This window comes from Penaeus monodon, chromosome 5 (assembly GCF_015228065.2).
Source record: "Penaeus monodon isolate SGIC_2016 chromosome 5, NSTDA_Pmon_1, whole genome shotgun sequence".
In the NCBI taxonomy this organism is placed as follows: Eukaryota; Metazoa; Arthropoda; class Malacostraca; order Decapoda; family Penaeidae; genus Penaeus; species Penaeus monodon.
In genome coordinates, this window is record NC_051390.1 from 4,294,495 (window position 1) to 4,310,329 (window position 15,835).

The following is a 15,835-nucleotide window of genomic DNA, read 5'->3' on the forward strand; positions in this document are numbered from 1 at the left end:
CGAGGTCAGTCTGGCTTCGGGTCGACGGGGATGGACTGCAACAACCAGCAGTGATTTAACTCTTGATTTAGTGTCTCCCGCGCTCTCTTTATCTAGTCATTTTAAGCCATTTGAAAAGCGTTTTAGCTCCTCAAATTCAATTTTGGTATAACGTATTTTGATAATATAGTTAGTTAGTTTGTTTTTACTGTAAAAGAGATTGCGTCGATTTTTCGAATCTGCATTTGCTTTATTGTGATTATGGGCGCAATATGTAACCGTTTTTCAACATGACTATATAAAAAAAAAAACTAAACAAAATAAACAAAAATCAATCATGGATTTTTGCAACCTATAGTGTTTAATGGCGCATAATATAAACATTAATCTCCATAAATTTGCTCTTTTCATCGAAGTCATTCACATACGAATCTTCCCCGGCGCTTCAGCACAATAACTCTGACGTCACGGCACTGCGATTGTCTTTTGGACGATGTTTATGCACCGAAGTTCTGATTTTGTGTTGAGAAGTTACATGGATATAAGAGCTTACTTGCAGATAGAATAGCCAATGACTTACCCCGGGCAATGTAAACAGACTATTGCACTACCGCCATAAAAAACAAAACTAGTTATATAGTGCTTTTAGTACACTTTATTTACGAATGTTAGAGTCTTTTATTGCCAGGTCCTATTCGACTCTATCCACAATTTCCGGGGGTTGAAAGGGGTGAGGGGGGACGGGTGGGTACGGAGATACAATAAACCCGGCCCATCGTTCTTCAAGATCAAATTGCGGGTCAATTGCGCAAGACCTGAGGAACGGATAGCGCGGAGAACGATAGCTTATGAACACCTCGACGCGCCATTGTTCCGCTGTCGTCGTAAATCTGGCAACACGAGCTGGGGGTTACGAACCTACCTGCAGTTTCTGAATCTTGGAATAAGGAGTATTAAGGGCGGGCGGCCATGATATAGAGCAAGAGTTATAGCAAATTTTATAAGGGATATATTTCAGGGGAATGAGGTCCGGGAGAGTTTAAATAATATGGAGAAAATAGCGTAAGATGACATTATTGGCGAGGCCACGGAAGGGCTTTGGACCTATATATAGCCCGAGAATGAAAAGGAAAGGGGAGAAGACGTTAAGCTTTATTAAAGGCCTGTATAAACTTGACTAAAAGGAGCCCAGAGGAGCACTTTATATTTGAAACGCAGAGAGCAAAGTGAGCAGTTTTTATGTGATACTCGTAAGCAATATCCGCGGAGATACTTCAGCCTTGGAAATTCAATAGCTTAAAATGAAGCTAGTCACGCTCTTTTTTGTTTATTTATTATAATATATTCTTTCTTTACGGCTAAATTGAGCTTGGCGGCATGGCGGTACGGAGCGGAGAAGGAAGGTTAATAGGAGAGAGATAGCTATACATATACATACATACGTATATATATTACACACACACACACACACACACACACAGACATACACACATGTATATATATATGTGTTTATATATATATATATATATATATATATATATATATATATATATATATATATATATATATATATATATGGTTATGTATGCATGTATGTATGTATGTATGTATGTATACATGCATGTATGTACATACAGTATACTCAGAAACACACACATCCGCGCAGATTTTTTTTCTTTTGGTTGTTCTTAATTAAATCAAAATAATCTTGGAGATGTACAACTAAAGTGAATAAATGAGCAACGAATTTTTAGTACGATTTTATAATTTATTAAATGATGGCTAATATGACGTTATTGTTTATAATTTTAATATTATATTATTTAATATACTTCTTGCAAAAGGGAAGTGCAGTGATCGGATGAAGGTGAGGGAAAAGGAGAGTAGGAATAAAGGTAAGGAGGGGGGAGGAATAAAGAGGGTGGGAATAAACGTAGGAGGTAAGGAGGAAGGAATAAAGAGGGTGGGAATAAACGTAGGAGATAAGGAGGGAGGGATAAAGAGGGAGTGATAAAGGGAGTGGGAATGAAAGAAGGAAGCAAGAAGAGAGGAATAAAGATGAGAATAAAAGTAGGAGGTAAGGAGAGAGGGATAATGAACGTGAGAATGAACGTGAGGGGGAGGGGGAGGGGGGGAGAAGGAAGGAATAAGGAACGTGGGAATGAATGTAGGGGGGAAAGGAGGAGGGATAAAGAGGTGGGAATGAAAGCAGGAGGAAAGAAGGGAAAAACAACAGAAATAAAATGAAAGGAGGAAATAGGGAGAAGATGAATTAAAAAATATATATTTCCCGAAAGAAGGAGGAAGGAAAGAGAACGAAAATTTAGGAGAACGAAACAGATAAAAATAAAGCTGAAAGGAAGGGAAAAGATCAAAACGAATATTCAATATACGGAACGTGGTTAGGGAATCAGAACGTGACCGGAAAGAGTGAGAGAGAGAGAGAGAGAGAGAGAGAGAGAGAGAGAGAGAGAGAGAGAGAGAGAGAGAGAAAGAGAAAGAGAAAGAGAAAGAGAAAGTGAAAGAAAGAGAAAGAGAGAGAGGGGTAGAGAGAGAGAGAGAGAGGAGAGAGAGAGAGAGAGAAAGAGAGAGAGAGAGAGAGAGAGAGAGAGAGAGGGAGAGGAGGGAGGGGGGAGGGAGGAGGGAGGAGAGAGAGAGATAGAGAGAAAGAGATAGATAGATAGAGAGAAAGAGATAGATAGATAGATAGATAGATAGATAGATAGATAGATAGAGAGAGAGAGAGGTGGGTGGAAGGCGTGTGTGGTAGAAGAGGGGATAGATGGAAGTCCTGTAGGGAAGAGAGGGAAATGGGAGGAGGAGGAGGAGGAGGAGGAGGAGGAGGAGGAGGAGGAGGAGGAGGAGGAGGAGGAGGAGGAGGAGGAGGAGGAGGGGAGGAGGAGGAGGAGGAGGAGAGGAGGCAAGAGGAGGCAGGAGGAGGAGGAGGGAGAAGGGGGGGAGGAAGGGAAAAGGAAGAGAGAGGAAGGAGAATGGATAGAGAGGAGGAAGGGAGTAAGAGAAAGAGAGGAAAGGAAGGGAAGAAGAGAGGGCGATAATGAGACAGGAACCGCAAAACGAGCAGAACGAGGGGAGAAAGGAGGGGAGGAGGACAGGAAGAAGGAAGAAGGAAGCAAGGAGGAGGGCCTCCACCATCCCACAGCCTCGCAATCTTCATCCCAAGCCAGTCCTTAAGGGATTTTTTCCCCCAAGTCCCAAATTCTCGCCTTTTTGGGGGTTTGTTTTCCTTATAGTCATAAAACACGAGAAGGAACATATATCAAGTCAGAAGCAACGTTGGAGTGATACATTTAAAGTCGGGGATATTGTAGACTGAATTTAACATATTTTTCTCATATAAACATATTGTATTAACATGTTATTAGTCTGCGAAAAATCACGTGGAATGTGAAACTTTATACAAGCGTTATTTATATTATTGAATATTAAAAAGATGTTTGATATTCTTGGGAGATAACGATTCCCTATTCAAGGAGGATAAGAGGGAATAGATAATAAAAGGAGGAGGAGGAGGAGGAGGAAGAGGAGGAGGAGGAGAAGGAGGAGAGAGGAAAGATGAGGATGAGATGAGGAGGAGGAGGGGAGGAAGAGGAGGAGGAAGAGGAGGAGGAAGAGGAGGAAGAGGAGGAGGAAGAGGAGGAAGAGGAAGAGGAAGATGAGTAGAAAGAGGAGGAAGAAGAGGAGGAAGAGGATGAGGAGGAGGAGAAGATGGAAGAAGAGGAGGAGGAGAAGATGGAAGAGGAGGAGGAGGGGGAAATAAGAAGGAAACAGAATAGAGGGGGTAAAGAACAAGAAAGCGGCAAGGAAAACGAGGAGTTTTCCTAATTCAAACTTTTTATTTAATCCGGGGAAAAAAAAAACTTTTTATTTAGTCTTAAAAAGCTTAAAAGTAATTGAGGAAATTCCCATTTTAAGTCTCAGGTGAAGACGATGAAAGAGAAGACTTATATAAGAGATTTAAAAAAGGAATGAACGCCATACGAGGGATCTGTCTTTCTGTCTGTCGATATGTGTGTCTGTCTGTCTGTCTGTATGTATGTATGTATGTATGTATGTATGTATATGTATGGATGTATATAATAATATATGTATGCATATGTATATGTATATATATGTATATGTATATGTATATGTATATATATGCATGTATGTATGTATTTATGTGTATGCATGCATGCATGCATGCATGCATGCATGTATGTATGTATGTATGTATGTATGCATGTATGTATGCATGTATGTATGCATGTATGTATGCATGTATGTATGTATGGATGTATGTATACATGTGTATGCATGTATGTATGTATGCATGTATGCCTCACCGCCAACCCCAGACAGAACCGAAACCCCTTCCCGAGCCCAGGCATCTCGGCAGCCGACCCCCCCCCCCCCCCCACGCCAGCTTCCCTTCCCTCATCCCATGAACCATCGACCTCCCAAAAACCATCCCACGAGAGTTACCATCAAATAAACCTTCCAATTAGCAGAGCATAAGCCGCGGGGCGTGCGGTGGGCGTGATTCGCAAGGCCTTCCTGGTCCGGGGTCCGCATCCCGCGTTGGCTCAGCGGCGGATGAACAGCAAATCATAAGTAGGGGTTTTATGCAGGGCGAGGGCGCCGGGTCAGTCCCTGGCTGCTTTGGCGAACTCCGCTGGGGGAGGCGGGGCGAACGCGGAATAACGGGAAGAGAGGAGAGGAAATGAGGGAACGGAGAGAGAGGAGGAGGAAAGGGAGAGAGGAGAGGAGGGAAAGGAGGAGGAAAGGGAGAGAGAGAGGAGGGAAAGGAGGAGAAGAGGGAGAGAGAGGAGGAAAGAGAGGAGGAGACAAAGGAGAGAAGGGAGAGAGAGGAGGAGAGAAAGGAGAAGGGAGAGAAAAGAAGAGAGGGAGGAGGAGAGAGAGGATGAAGGAATGAGAGAGAGCGAGGGAGAAAGGGATTTCGCGAACTCCGCTGGGGGAGGCGAGCGAACGCGGAATAAGGGAAGAGGAGAATAAACGTGGGAAGGGAGAGAAGGGGAGGGTGGGAAGGATGAAAAGAGAGAGAGAGAGAGAGAGAGAGAGAGAGAGAGAGAGAGAGAGAGAGAGAGAGAGAGAGAGAGAGAGAGAGAGAGAGAGAGAGAAGAGAGAGAGAGAGAGAGAGAGAGAGAGAGAGAGAGAGAGAAGATAAAAGAAAGGGGGAGAGAACGAGGGAGAAGGGGACTTTGCAAACCCTGTCCTGGGAGGCGGAGCGAACGCAGAAGCAAGAGAGAGGGGAATAAAGTGTATTAAAAAGGAGAGATGGGAAGGATGGGGAATGAGAAGAGAGATGAAAGAAAAGAGAGAAATGAACGAAGGAAAGGGTGAGAAGGTGATAAAGGAAAGATAGGGATGGGGAATAAGAGAAGAGATGAAGAAAAGAGGGAATGGAGGGAGATTAAAGAGGATTTTGAAATCTCAACTTTGGAAGTGAAAGTGAATGAGAGAAAGGAAGAGAGAAAGGAAGAGAGGAATGAAGGGAATAGAATGATAAGCAGAGAAGGAAAGATTAAGAAGAATCAGGATCAGAAGGAATAAGAAGGAGAGAAAGAAAGAACAAGAAGAGAGACGATGAGAAGGAATGGATAATGACAAAAGAAAATTGAATGGACGGAGGGAATAGAGGGGGAAGGAATAGGAAAAAAGAGGAAGAATAAATGGAGGGAATGAAACAGAACGACAATAGGAACAGAGCGAGAAGCAGATGATAGAGACAGATGAAAGAAGGATGAAGATGAAGAGAAAGGGAGGGAAAGGATGAGGAGGCGAGGCTGACGAGGCGAGGAGGGAGGGATTACGTAAACGGATGAGTCTATGGTTACGGAGCAGGCGTGAGTACACAGTGAGTAGGCTTACTTCCTAGGATTCTTATGCTGGGGCACGGAGTGTAAGATTCTGAATATGCGTCATCGGATTGACTCTTCTTATTCGTCTCTTCTTCTTCTCGTCTTTCTTCTTCGCTCTTCCTCTTCGTCGTCTTCTTCCTTCTTTCCTTCTTCCTCTTCTTCTTCTCTGATCTCGTCTTCTTCTTCCTTCTTCTCTTCTTCTTCTTATTCCTTCTGCCCTCTTTCTTCTTCTTCTATCTTTCTTCTTTCAATCTTCTTCTGTCTCTTGCTTCTTGCTTCTTTTGCTTTTCTTTACTTCTTTCTTCTCTTTCTTCAGCTTTTCTTCCTCTTCTCTTTCCTTCTTCCTCTTCTTCTTCTTCTTCTTTCCTTCTTCGTCTTGCCTTTTTTTCTTGGTGGCTTCTTATTCCCTCCTCTTTCTTCTTTTCTTCTTCTATCTTGTTTCGCTTCTTTTTCCTATTCTGCTTCTTGCTTCTCCGGCCTCTGCTTCTACTTCTTCTTCTTCGTCGCAGTGCTTGCTCCTTCTGCATGCTTATGCTGCTTCTGCTTCCTTCTTCGTCTGTCTCTTCTTCTGCGTCTTTTTTCTTCGTCTTCCTGTACTGACTTCTTCTTCTTCTTATTGTTTCTTACTCTTTCTTCCTCTTCGTCGGCTTCTCATTCTATCACTCTGCTTCGGCTCTGCCTCTCTTTCTTCTTCGTCGTCTCTTCGTGCTCGTCTTCTTTCATTCTTCTTTCTTCTTCTCTTCTTCTTCTATCTTTTTTTTTTCCTCTTTTTTCTCTTCCCCTCCCTTCCTTCTCTTCCCCTTCCCCTGCTTCTCCCCTTTTCCCCCTTAAACACTTGCAGCACAATGCAGGCAAACTTAAAAAAAAAAGTGAAAATTTGAGAAAAAAATGAACCGAATGAAAGACTAAAGGGAGGAAATAATGAATGAATGAGTGAAAACATGAAGAACAAAAAAAAAAAATAAAATAAAAAATAAAAAAAAGACTGGCCTTCCCACCCACCCACCGACTCATCTAACGAACCAACGAATGAATGAAGGAATAATAATAATAATAATAATAATAATAATAAACACACGAATAGATTAACGAATAAATGGATGAATAATAATAATAAAAAAAAAACATGAATGAAGGGAGGTCGCACGCCCGCACGCCCAAGCAGAGCGGAGGAATGCACGCCCATGGTGATGGAAGCATCCTCGCTCGCCAAGCTGATGTTGCTCAGATTTCAACCGAAAGCAATTTCTTCCCACGCTCATCATGGGGGGTTCTGGGGGAGGGGGAGGGGGGAGGGGGGGAGGAAGATGGGGAGGAAAGGGGGAGGGGGGAGACAGGGGAGGGAGAGGAGGAAGGGGAGAGGAAGATGGGGTTCTGAGGGAGGGGGAGGGGGGAGAGGGGGAATGGGAAAGGGGAGGGGAGGAAGATGGGAGGAAGAGAGGAGGGGAGGGGAAGGAGAAAGGGAAGGGGAGGGGAAGATGGGGTTCTGAGGGAGGGGGAGGGGGGAGGGGAGGGGGAAGTGGGAGGAAGAGGGGGAAAAGGAAAGGATGAAGAGGGAGGAGAGGAGGAAAAGGGGAGGGAAAGGGAGGAGAGGAAAAGGGGAGGAAGATGGAAGAAAGAGGAGGGGAGGGAGAGGGAAGGACGAAGGGGTAGAAAGGAAGGAATGGAGGAAGAAACGAGAGGAGAATCAAGAGAAGGAGGAAAGAGGATTAGGACCAGGAGTCTGGAAAGAAGAACGGAGGATGAAGAAGGAAGGAGTAAGAGAGAGAAGATAAGAAAGGAAGAATAGAAGGAGGAAGGAAGGGAAGAGAGGAGGAGAGCAGGAGAGAATAAGAGAAGGAGAAAGAGAAGGTAAATAAATAATCATAGAACGACAAAAACAGGATTATGGAGGAATTTCTTGTCGAGGTCCAAATGCGAGGATTCGAACACGGCATTATCCTCTTTTATCACACGAACACACAACAATTATGATGATAATAATAACAACAATAACAATAATAATATAATTAACAGTAGTGGTGATAATAATAATGATAATATCAATAATAAGAAATATAAAACAATAATAATAATAAAATGATGATAGTATTAACAGTAATAACAATGATAATAATGCTATCATTATCAATAATAATGATAATAATAATGAAAGCAATTACAGCACTAATAGCCATGCCAACAATAAAACAGCAATTTCGGTAACAACGATGATGAGAACAATTGAAAGAAGTCCCATTCTGACAGTCATAGAAATAATTGAGATAATGAGAATGTCAGCGCCGGAAATAATGGCGATTGCAATAGGAGCTCCATTAAAATAAAGGGAAAGAGAGAGAGAAAAAAAAAAAACACCATTATCTTTTCTATAACATACCAAGCGCAGTGGTCATCCCATCCTCTTAATGGATTCCATAAACCGTTAGTGTTACGATTATGGTAATATAAATATATATATTTTTTCCCCATCTAATATATATATACACACATATAGATTTTTTTCCCCCTGCCATCATCACAATTACTATCATCATTGTTATTATCAACTCTTTGCAATGGGCTTGGGTTTTGGGGCCATAAAAGCTGCATGTTATTGCCGCTTGCGTGGAGGCTGAGGCACCCGGTGGCGGCCTCTGCTTATTGCCTGGGATGTGCTGCTTGTGCCTGGGTTCGGGAATCGAGTGCACGCACTTTCATGTTGGGGTGTGTGAGATTAACATTCTAAATTCTCTCTCTCTCTCTCTCTCTCTCTCTCTCTCTCTCTCTCTCTCTCTCTCTCTCTCTCTCTCTCTCTCTCTCTCTCCCTCTCTCTCTCTCTCTCTCTCTCTCTGGGTATATGTGTATAGAAAATTTATATATATATATATTATATTATATTATATTATATTATATTATATTATATTATATTATATATATATATATATATATATATATATATTTATATATATATAATATATATATATATATATTATATATATATATATATATATATATATATAATATATATATATATAAACAAATGAAATAAATAAACAAATAAATAGATAAATAAATATACATCATATACATACATACATACATATATAGATATGTATATATGTATATATATTTATAAATATATATGCATATATATGATGAATAAATATATATGTATATATATATGTATGAATAAATAAATAATAAATAAATATATATATATATAATTATATATATATATATTTATATTTATTTATTCATACATATATATATACATATATATTTATTCATACATATATATGCATATATATTTATAAATATATATACATATATACATACATATATATGTATGTATGTATGTATATGATGTATATTTATTTATCTATTTATTTGTTTATTTATTTCATTTGTTTATATATATATAATATAATATAATATAATATAATATATATATATATATATATATATATATATATATATATATATATATATATATATATGTATATATATGTATAGCTCAAGTCAGTGCCGGGTAAATAGAGATGGCGACTCGATAAAAACACCGGGCGGAAGGCAATGGCAAACCACCGCTCTAAATTGCTAAGTAAAAATCATGGAAGCCCATGATCGTCAAGGCCGCGGTGGCCGAATGGTTAGAGCGTCGGACTCAAGACTGTCACGACGGCAATCTGAATTCGAGGGTTCGAGTCACCGACCGCCGCGTTGTTCCCTTGGGCAAGGAGCTTCACCTTGATTGCCTACCTAGCCACTGGGTGGCCAAGCCAGCCTAAGTCAGTGCTGGTCCCAAGCCCAGATAAATAGAGAGAATGATTACCTAAAAGGTACCACCGGCACTCTCCGTGGAAAGGAACTGGGGACCCTACCACGTACTCACTCCAAGAGCATCACAACATGAAAACTACAATTAAGTATCATGCTGTGACCACGGCGGCTCAGACATGAACCTACCGTTAAAAGAAGAAGATATATATGTATAAATAAATATATATGTATATATATATATATATAAATATATATGTATATATGCATATTTATAAATATATATGTATATATGTATATAAATATATATATATCTATATGTATATATGTATAAATATCATATGTATAAACATTAACCATATGTATATAAATGATACACACACACACCACACAACACACACACCACCACACACAACACAACACACACACACACACAACACATATATGATATATATATATAATTATTTATATATATTAACATATATATATATATACACACACATACGTATATGTCTGTCTGTGTGTCTGTCTCTGTCTCTGTCTCTTTCCTTCTCCCTCGCTTTACTTCTCTCTCTCCTCTCTCTGTCTCTGTCTCTGTCTCTGTCTCTCTCCCCAATCTCTCTCCCAGTCTCTCTCTCTCAGTCTCTCTCTCAGTCTCTCTCTCAGTCTCTCTCTCAATCTCAGTCTCTCTCTCTTTCTCTCTCTCTCTCCTGTCTCCCCCCCACTCTCTCCTATCTCTCTCGGTCGGTCGCTCACTGTATGAATCTCCCCCGTTAACTGGTCCATAATTCAAATGATAATAATGAAATAGGTAATGATATTGTATGTATGCATATATGCAAATTAGATTTCCATGTCTATAAGTTTATAAAGCACTACAATGATGTACGTTAATCATTTTAGTACAATATCAATGTTATCTTCTCTAGTATATCTGTTCATCACAATGCAGTGTACTTGTACTGTACATCATTAAAACAGCTTTCTCTCATACTGTCTGTTCATATCTACCCGTCTGTCAGTCTGTCTATCTCTATGTCTCTCTCTCTCCATCTCTCTACTAATACTCTCTCACCTTTATTTCTTATCTCCCCATATCCTCTCTCTACTTATGTATCTGTCTCTATCCTCTGTTGTCTTGTACATCTCTATCTATATTACCTCATCTCCCTTTATGTATATATGTCGTCATTTTTATGTATTCTGTATTATGTCTGTTGTCTGTATGTCTAGTGTTGTATATATCTCTATATATCTCTATATATCTATCTATATCTATCTTATCTCTCTATCATATATATATATATGATATATAATATGATATTTATATATATATATATTAACTATATATATTATATATTTTAATATAATGTAAAATCTTTATGTATGTTTCTTATATCTATTATTTTATCATATCTAATCTACTATACTCTCTATGTGTTTTAATACATACATACATAGATACATACAACATACATACATACACATACATAAAATATCACAATACACAAATATACAGATATATGTATATATAACTATATATATGCATCTATGTACGTATCTATCTATATATATGTGTGTGCGCACATATGTATATATATATGTATATATATATGTATATATAACTATATATATGCATCTATGTACGTATCTATCTAAATATATGTGTTTTATAATAATGTATATATATTATGTATATATATATTATATATAAAATATATATATATATAAAATATATAATAATATTATATAATATATATATTATATGTATATGTAATATGTATAATTATATATAATATCTATATAGATATATATATATATATATATATATATATGTATATAATATATATATATATATAAAACATACATATAAACATTGATAAAATATATAAACACATACATATAAACACATTGATATACATATTTACACACACACACACACACACACTATTTCTCCTTACTTTCACAACTACATCTACTACATAATACCAATCTATACCCTGTACAAGAACAAATACATCTACCTTCACCACAGGAATGTAACCATGACTACGTGTAAATAAACAGAGATGAACTATGAAAAGCGCAGTAAAACCCATAAATTCCGCAGTGCAGCTGTTACAGCCTTGCCGAGCGGAGGGGTTAGTGTAGCACCTTGTACACGTACTACACTAAGGGAGTACATTACACACCTTAGAGCCATAAACTACTCCCTGAAGCACCAGAAAGGAAGAGTTTGTTGACTTTTTATTCTCAGGGGAGAGGAGGAAGGCAAGGGAGAACGCACGTAATCCTTATTTTTTTTCTCTCTCTCTTTTTTTTTTTTAATATAGTGGGGAAGGATTAATAAAAGGAAACCGTACTTACAAATTGCTTAATGAAGAATAACAACAGAGTCTACACACAACGCACATAAGACACAACAGAAAAAGAAACCATATACAAGAAAAGACGCAATTATGAAAAGAAAAAAAAAGTTCAGCGAATGTAAAGGAGAAAAAAAAACTCCCGTTATAAACAAAGACAATAAAAAAAAAAAATCACACACAAAAAAAAGAGAAAGAAAAGAAAAGAAAAGAAAAGAAAAGAAAAAAAAGAAAAACTTACTTGAAGGTCTCTGGTCTTATAGGTACGACCCCTTTGTTGGAGATGTTGAGCTGTGGAAGCGCCATGGCCTCCCCGTTGTCATACTCTATGTGAGCCATGTACTGCATCTGCAACGGGAAACGGAGTCAGTTTTACAGGGAAAACGGCGGGGGCAGGGAAAGGGAGGGATGGAGGGAGGGAGGGAAAGGAGGGAAGGGAGGGAGGGAGGGAGGGAGAAGGGATGGAGGGAAAGGGAGGGAAAGGGAGGGAGGGAGGAGGAAAGGGAGGAAAAGGGAGGGAAGAAGGGAGGGTAGACTGGAGGGAAGACTGGAGAGAAATGGAGACGGGAAACAGAGTCAGAGAGAAAGAGGCAGAACAGGGGGAAAGAGAAGAATTGAGGGGTAAGAGAGGGAAGGAGGGAGGGAAGGAGAGAGGGAAGGAGGGAGGGAAGGAGGGAGGGAAGGAGGGAGGGAAGGAGAGAGGGAAGGTGAAGGGAGACCGTAGGAGGTATAAGGGAGGCAAGAGGAATAGGAAGGGAGAGAGGGAAGAGGTTGGAATAGGGAGAAAGGGAGAGAAGGATGGATAATACGGCAAAGAAAAAAGAAACAGAAATTGGGGATGAAATAAGGAAAAAAAAAAAAAGTAGATATGACTAACGATACGAGATAAAAGAGGAAGAAGGAGAGGAAGAGGAAAATGAAGATAAAGTTGAAGAAAATGGTTGTAATAGACGATAGGGTGAAGAGAAACAGAGGAAAAAGGAAATAGATAGATAAAAAAAAAGTCTCAAATGAACAGTAAAAGAAATGGAACCATAGGAGGAAAGAGAAGAAGCAGAAGAAGAAGAAGAAGAAGAAGAAGAAGAAGAAGAAGAAGAGAGAGAAGAAGAGAGAGAGAGAGAGAGAGAGAGAGAGAGAGAGAGAGAGAGAGAGAGAGAGAGAGAGAGAGAGAGAGAGAAAAGAAGAAGGAGAAAAATCAAAAGACGATATGGAGAGAGAAAAAACATACAAGAACAATCAGAAGAAACAGACAGAAAAGAGAGAGAGAGAGAAAGAAGGAAAGAAAGAAAGAAAAAAGAACAGATTTCAACAACAACAACAACAAAAAACAAACAAAACCAACAAAAACAACAATAACAAAATCACACACGAGGAAAACACCCCCGGTATTATTCCAAATACCGTTCTAGCCATCTTGTCGGGAAGAAATATCTAGATTTCATTATTAAAAAAAAATAGCCTACTCTTGTTTACTCCGTTGATGTGGGAGACAGCCATGTTCAGCGCCGAGGAGAAATTTGTGTGAAAATTAAATGTTCGCATATGGGGGGGTGGGGGGTGTAAGGGGGGGTCACGATCGCGATTATTTCGACGATGATGATAATGTCGATCAGCGATGGTGGTGGTGATGAGCGTGGTGAGGGTGGTGGTGCTGGTTATAGTGGTGGTGAGGGTGGTGGTGAGGGTGGTGGTGAGGGTGGTGGTGAGGGTGGTGATTATGGTGACGGTGGTGGTGGTGAGGGTGGTAGTGGTGATGGTGATGATGATGGCGATGGTGATGATAATAGTGGTGGAGAGGATAATGATTACGAGGGTGATGGTGGTGGTGGTGATGATGATAAGGCTGATAATTACAATGATGATGGTGTTGATTATTATGATTGTGGGATGATGGTGACGGTGAGAATGATGATTATGATGATCGGGGTGATGGTGATTATGTCATGGGAGCTTATGGTGGTGGAGGTAATTATGGATTGGTGTTAATGAAGGTGCTAATTACGGGATGGTTGTGATGAGGATGATGATAATGGGAGGATGGTGGTGAAGGTGATGACGATGGTGAAGATGATGGTGATAATGGGTGAGGGTGATGGTGAAGGTGATGGCGATTACAGGATGGTCATGCTAACGTTAATGATGATGAATCTGGGATGTTGGTGATAATGATGAATCAGAGGAATAATGTAAATGATTATGGGACGATGATGATGACGATGAGATGACGATGAGATGAGATGAGATGACGATGACGATGATGATGACTGGACTGTGATGCTGTTGATGACTTAGGAATGGTTATGACTATGGGAATAGGACAATGAAGTTCATTACAGACCTATGATGATAAAAGTGATGCTATCATATTGTGACAATGATAATGATAATGGAAATAATTGACAATCGATAATGATTATTCATTTTCCCTGCTCGTGTTTTTTTTTTTGTTTTGTTTTTTATTTTTATTATTATTTTTCTCGGATGGTGTAGACACGAGAAACAGCATTATCCTTTTCGAAATAGGATTCTGCTGGGAGAGTGTGCGGACAAAAGTAATGCAGTTATCATGTGTGTTATGAGAGGCAATGAGTGAGAGGGTGAAGAAGAGAGAGCGAGAGAGAGAGAGAGAGAGAGAGAGAGAAAGAGAGGGAGAGAGGGAGGGAGAGAGAGGGAGAGAGGGAGGGAGGGAGAGAGGGAGAGAGGGAGGGAGGGGGGAGGGAGGGAGGGAGGGAGGGAGGGAGGGGGGAGGGAGGGAGAGGAGAGAGGTGAGAAAGAGAGAGGAGAGAGAGAAAAGAGAGGAAAGAGAGAAAAGAGAGAAGAGAGAAAAGAGAAGAGAGAAGAGAGAGATAGAGAGAGAGAGAGAGGGGGGGAGAAAGAGAGGGAGAGAGGGAGAGAGGGAGAGGGGGAGAGGGGGAGGGAGGGAGAGGGGGAGGGAGGGGGGAGGGAGGGAGAGAGAGAGGTGAGAAAGAGAGAGGAGAGAGAGAAAAGAGAGAGAGAGAGAAAAAAGAGAGGAGAGAGAGAAAAGAGAAGAGAGAAGAGAGAAGAGAGAGAGATAGAGAGAAGAGATAGAGAGAAGAGATAGAGAAGAAAAAGAGAGAGAGAGAAAGAAAAAGAAAAAGAGAAAGAGAAAGAGAAAGAGAAAGCGAGAGAATCTTAGAAACAGAACCGACGAACCAAATAAGATTTGATATTAACGAAATCCGTACTATAAAACCCGCGGATAAAAGAAAACAGAAACCATAGGAGAATAAAAGAGAAAATTTGCTTGCATTTGTCACCCGAAATTTACGCCAATTTAACATCAAGACACAATCTCCTTGGGGACCGAGAGGGAGAGAGGGAGAGAGAAACGGAGAAGCAGAGAAACAGAGAAACAGAGAAGCAGAGAAACAGAGAAACAGAGAAAGTGAGAAACAGAGAAAGTGAGACAAGCAGAGAAAGTGAGACAAACAGATAGACAAACAGATAGACAGAGAAGCAGAGAAGCAGAGAAACAGAGAAGCAGAAAATCAGAGAAGGTGAGACAAACAAAGAAACAGAGAAGGTGAGACAAACAGATAGACAGACAGATAGATAGATGGATAGACAAATAGATAGGTAAACAGATATACAGAGAAATATGCTCTTACAGATGGATAAAGTCAGATAGATAAAAAACTGATAGATAGATAGAGAGAGATACAGAAAGATTGAGAGAGAAAGAAAGAGGAAAAAAAGAAGAGAAAAGAAAGAAAAAGAAAAAAAAAGAAAGAGAAAGAGAAAGAGAAAGAGAAAGAGAAAGAGAAAAGAGAAAGAGAATAGAAAAGAAAAGAAAAGAAAAGAAAAGAAAAGAAAAGAAAAGAAAAGGAAAAAAGA

General features: G+C 39.6%; 1 protein-coding gene across 1 annotated transcript in view; it reads right to left on the bottom strand.

The window, feature by feature from the left end:
- LOC119572904 (tyrosine-protein kinase RYK-like) overlaps positions 1-15,835 on the bottom strand; it is a 97,212-nt gene that overhangs the window by 58,759 nt on the left and 22,618 nt on the right. Inside the window, exon 2 of the mRNA XM_037919854.1 lies at positions 12,222-12,328. Coding sequence (XP_037775782.1) covers positions 12,222-12,328 — 107 coding nt within the window. The remainder of the gene's footprint in view (positions 1-12,221; positions 12,329-15,835) is intronic.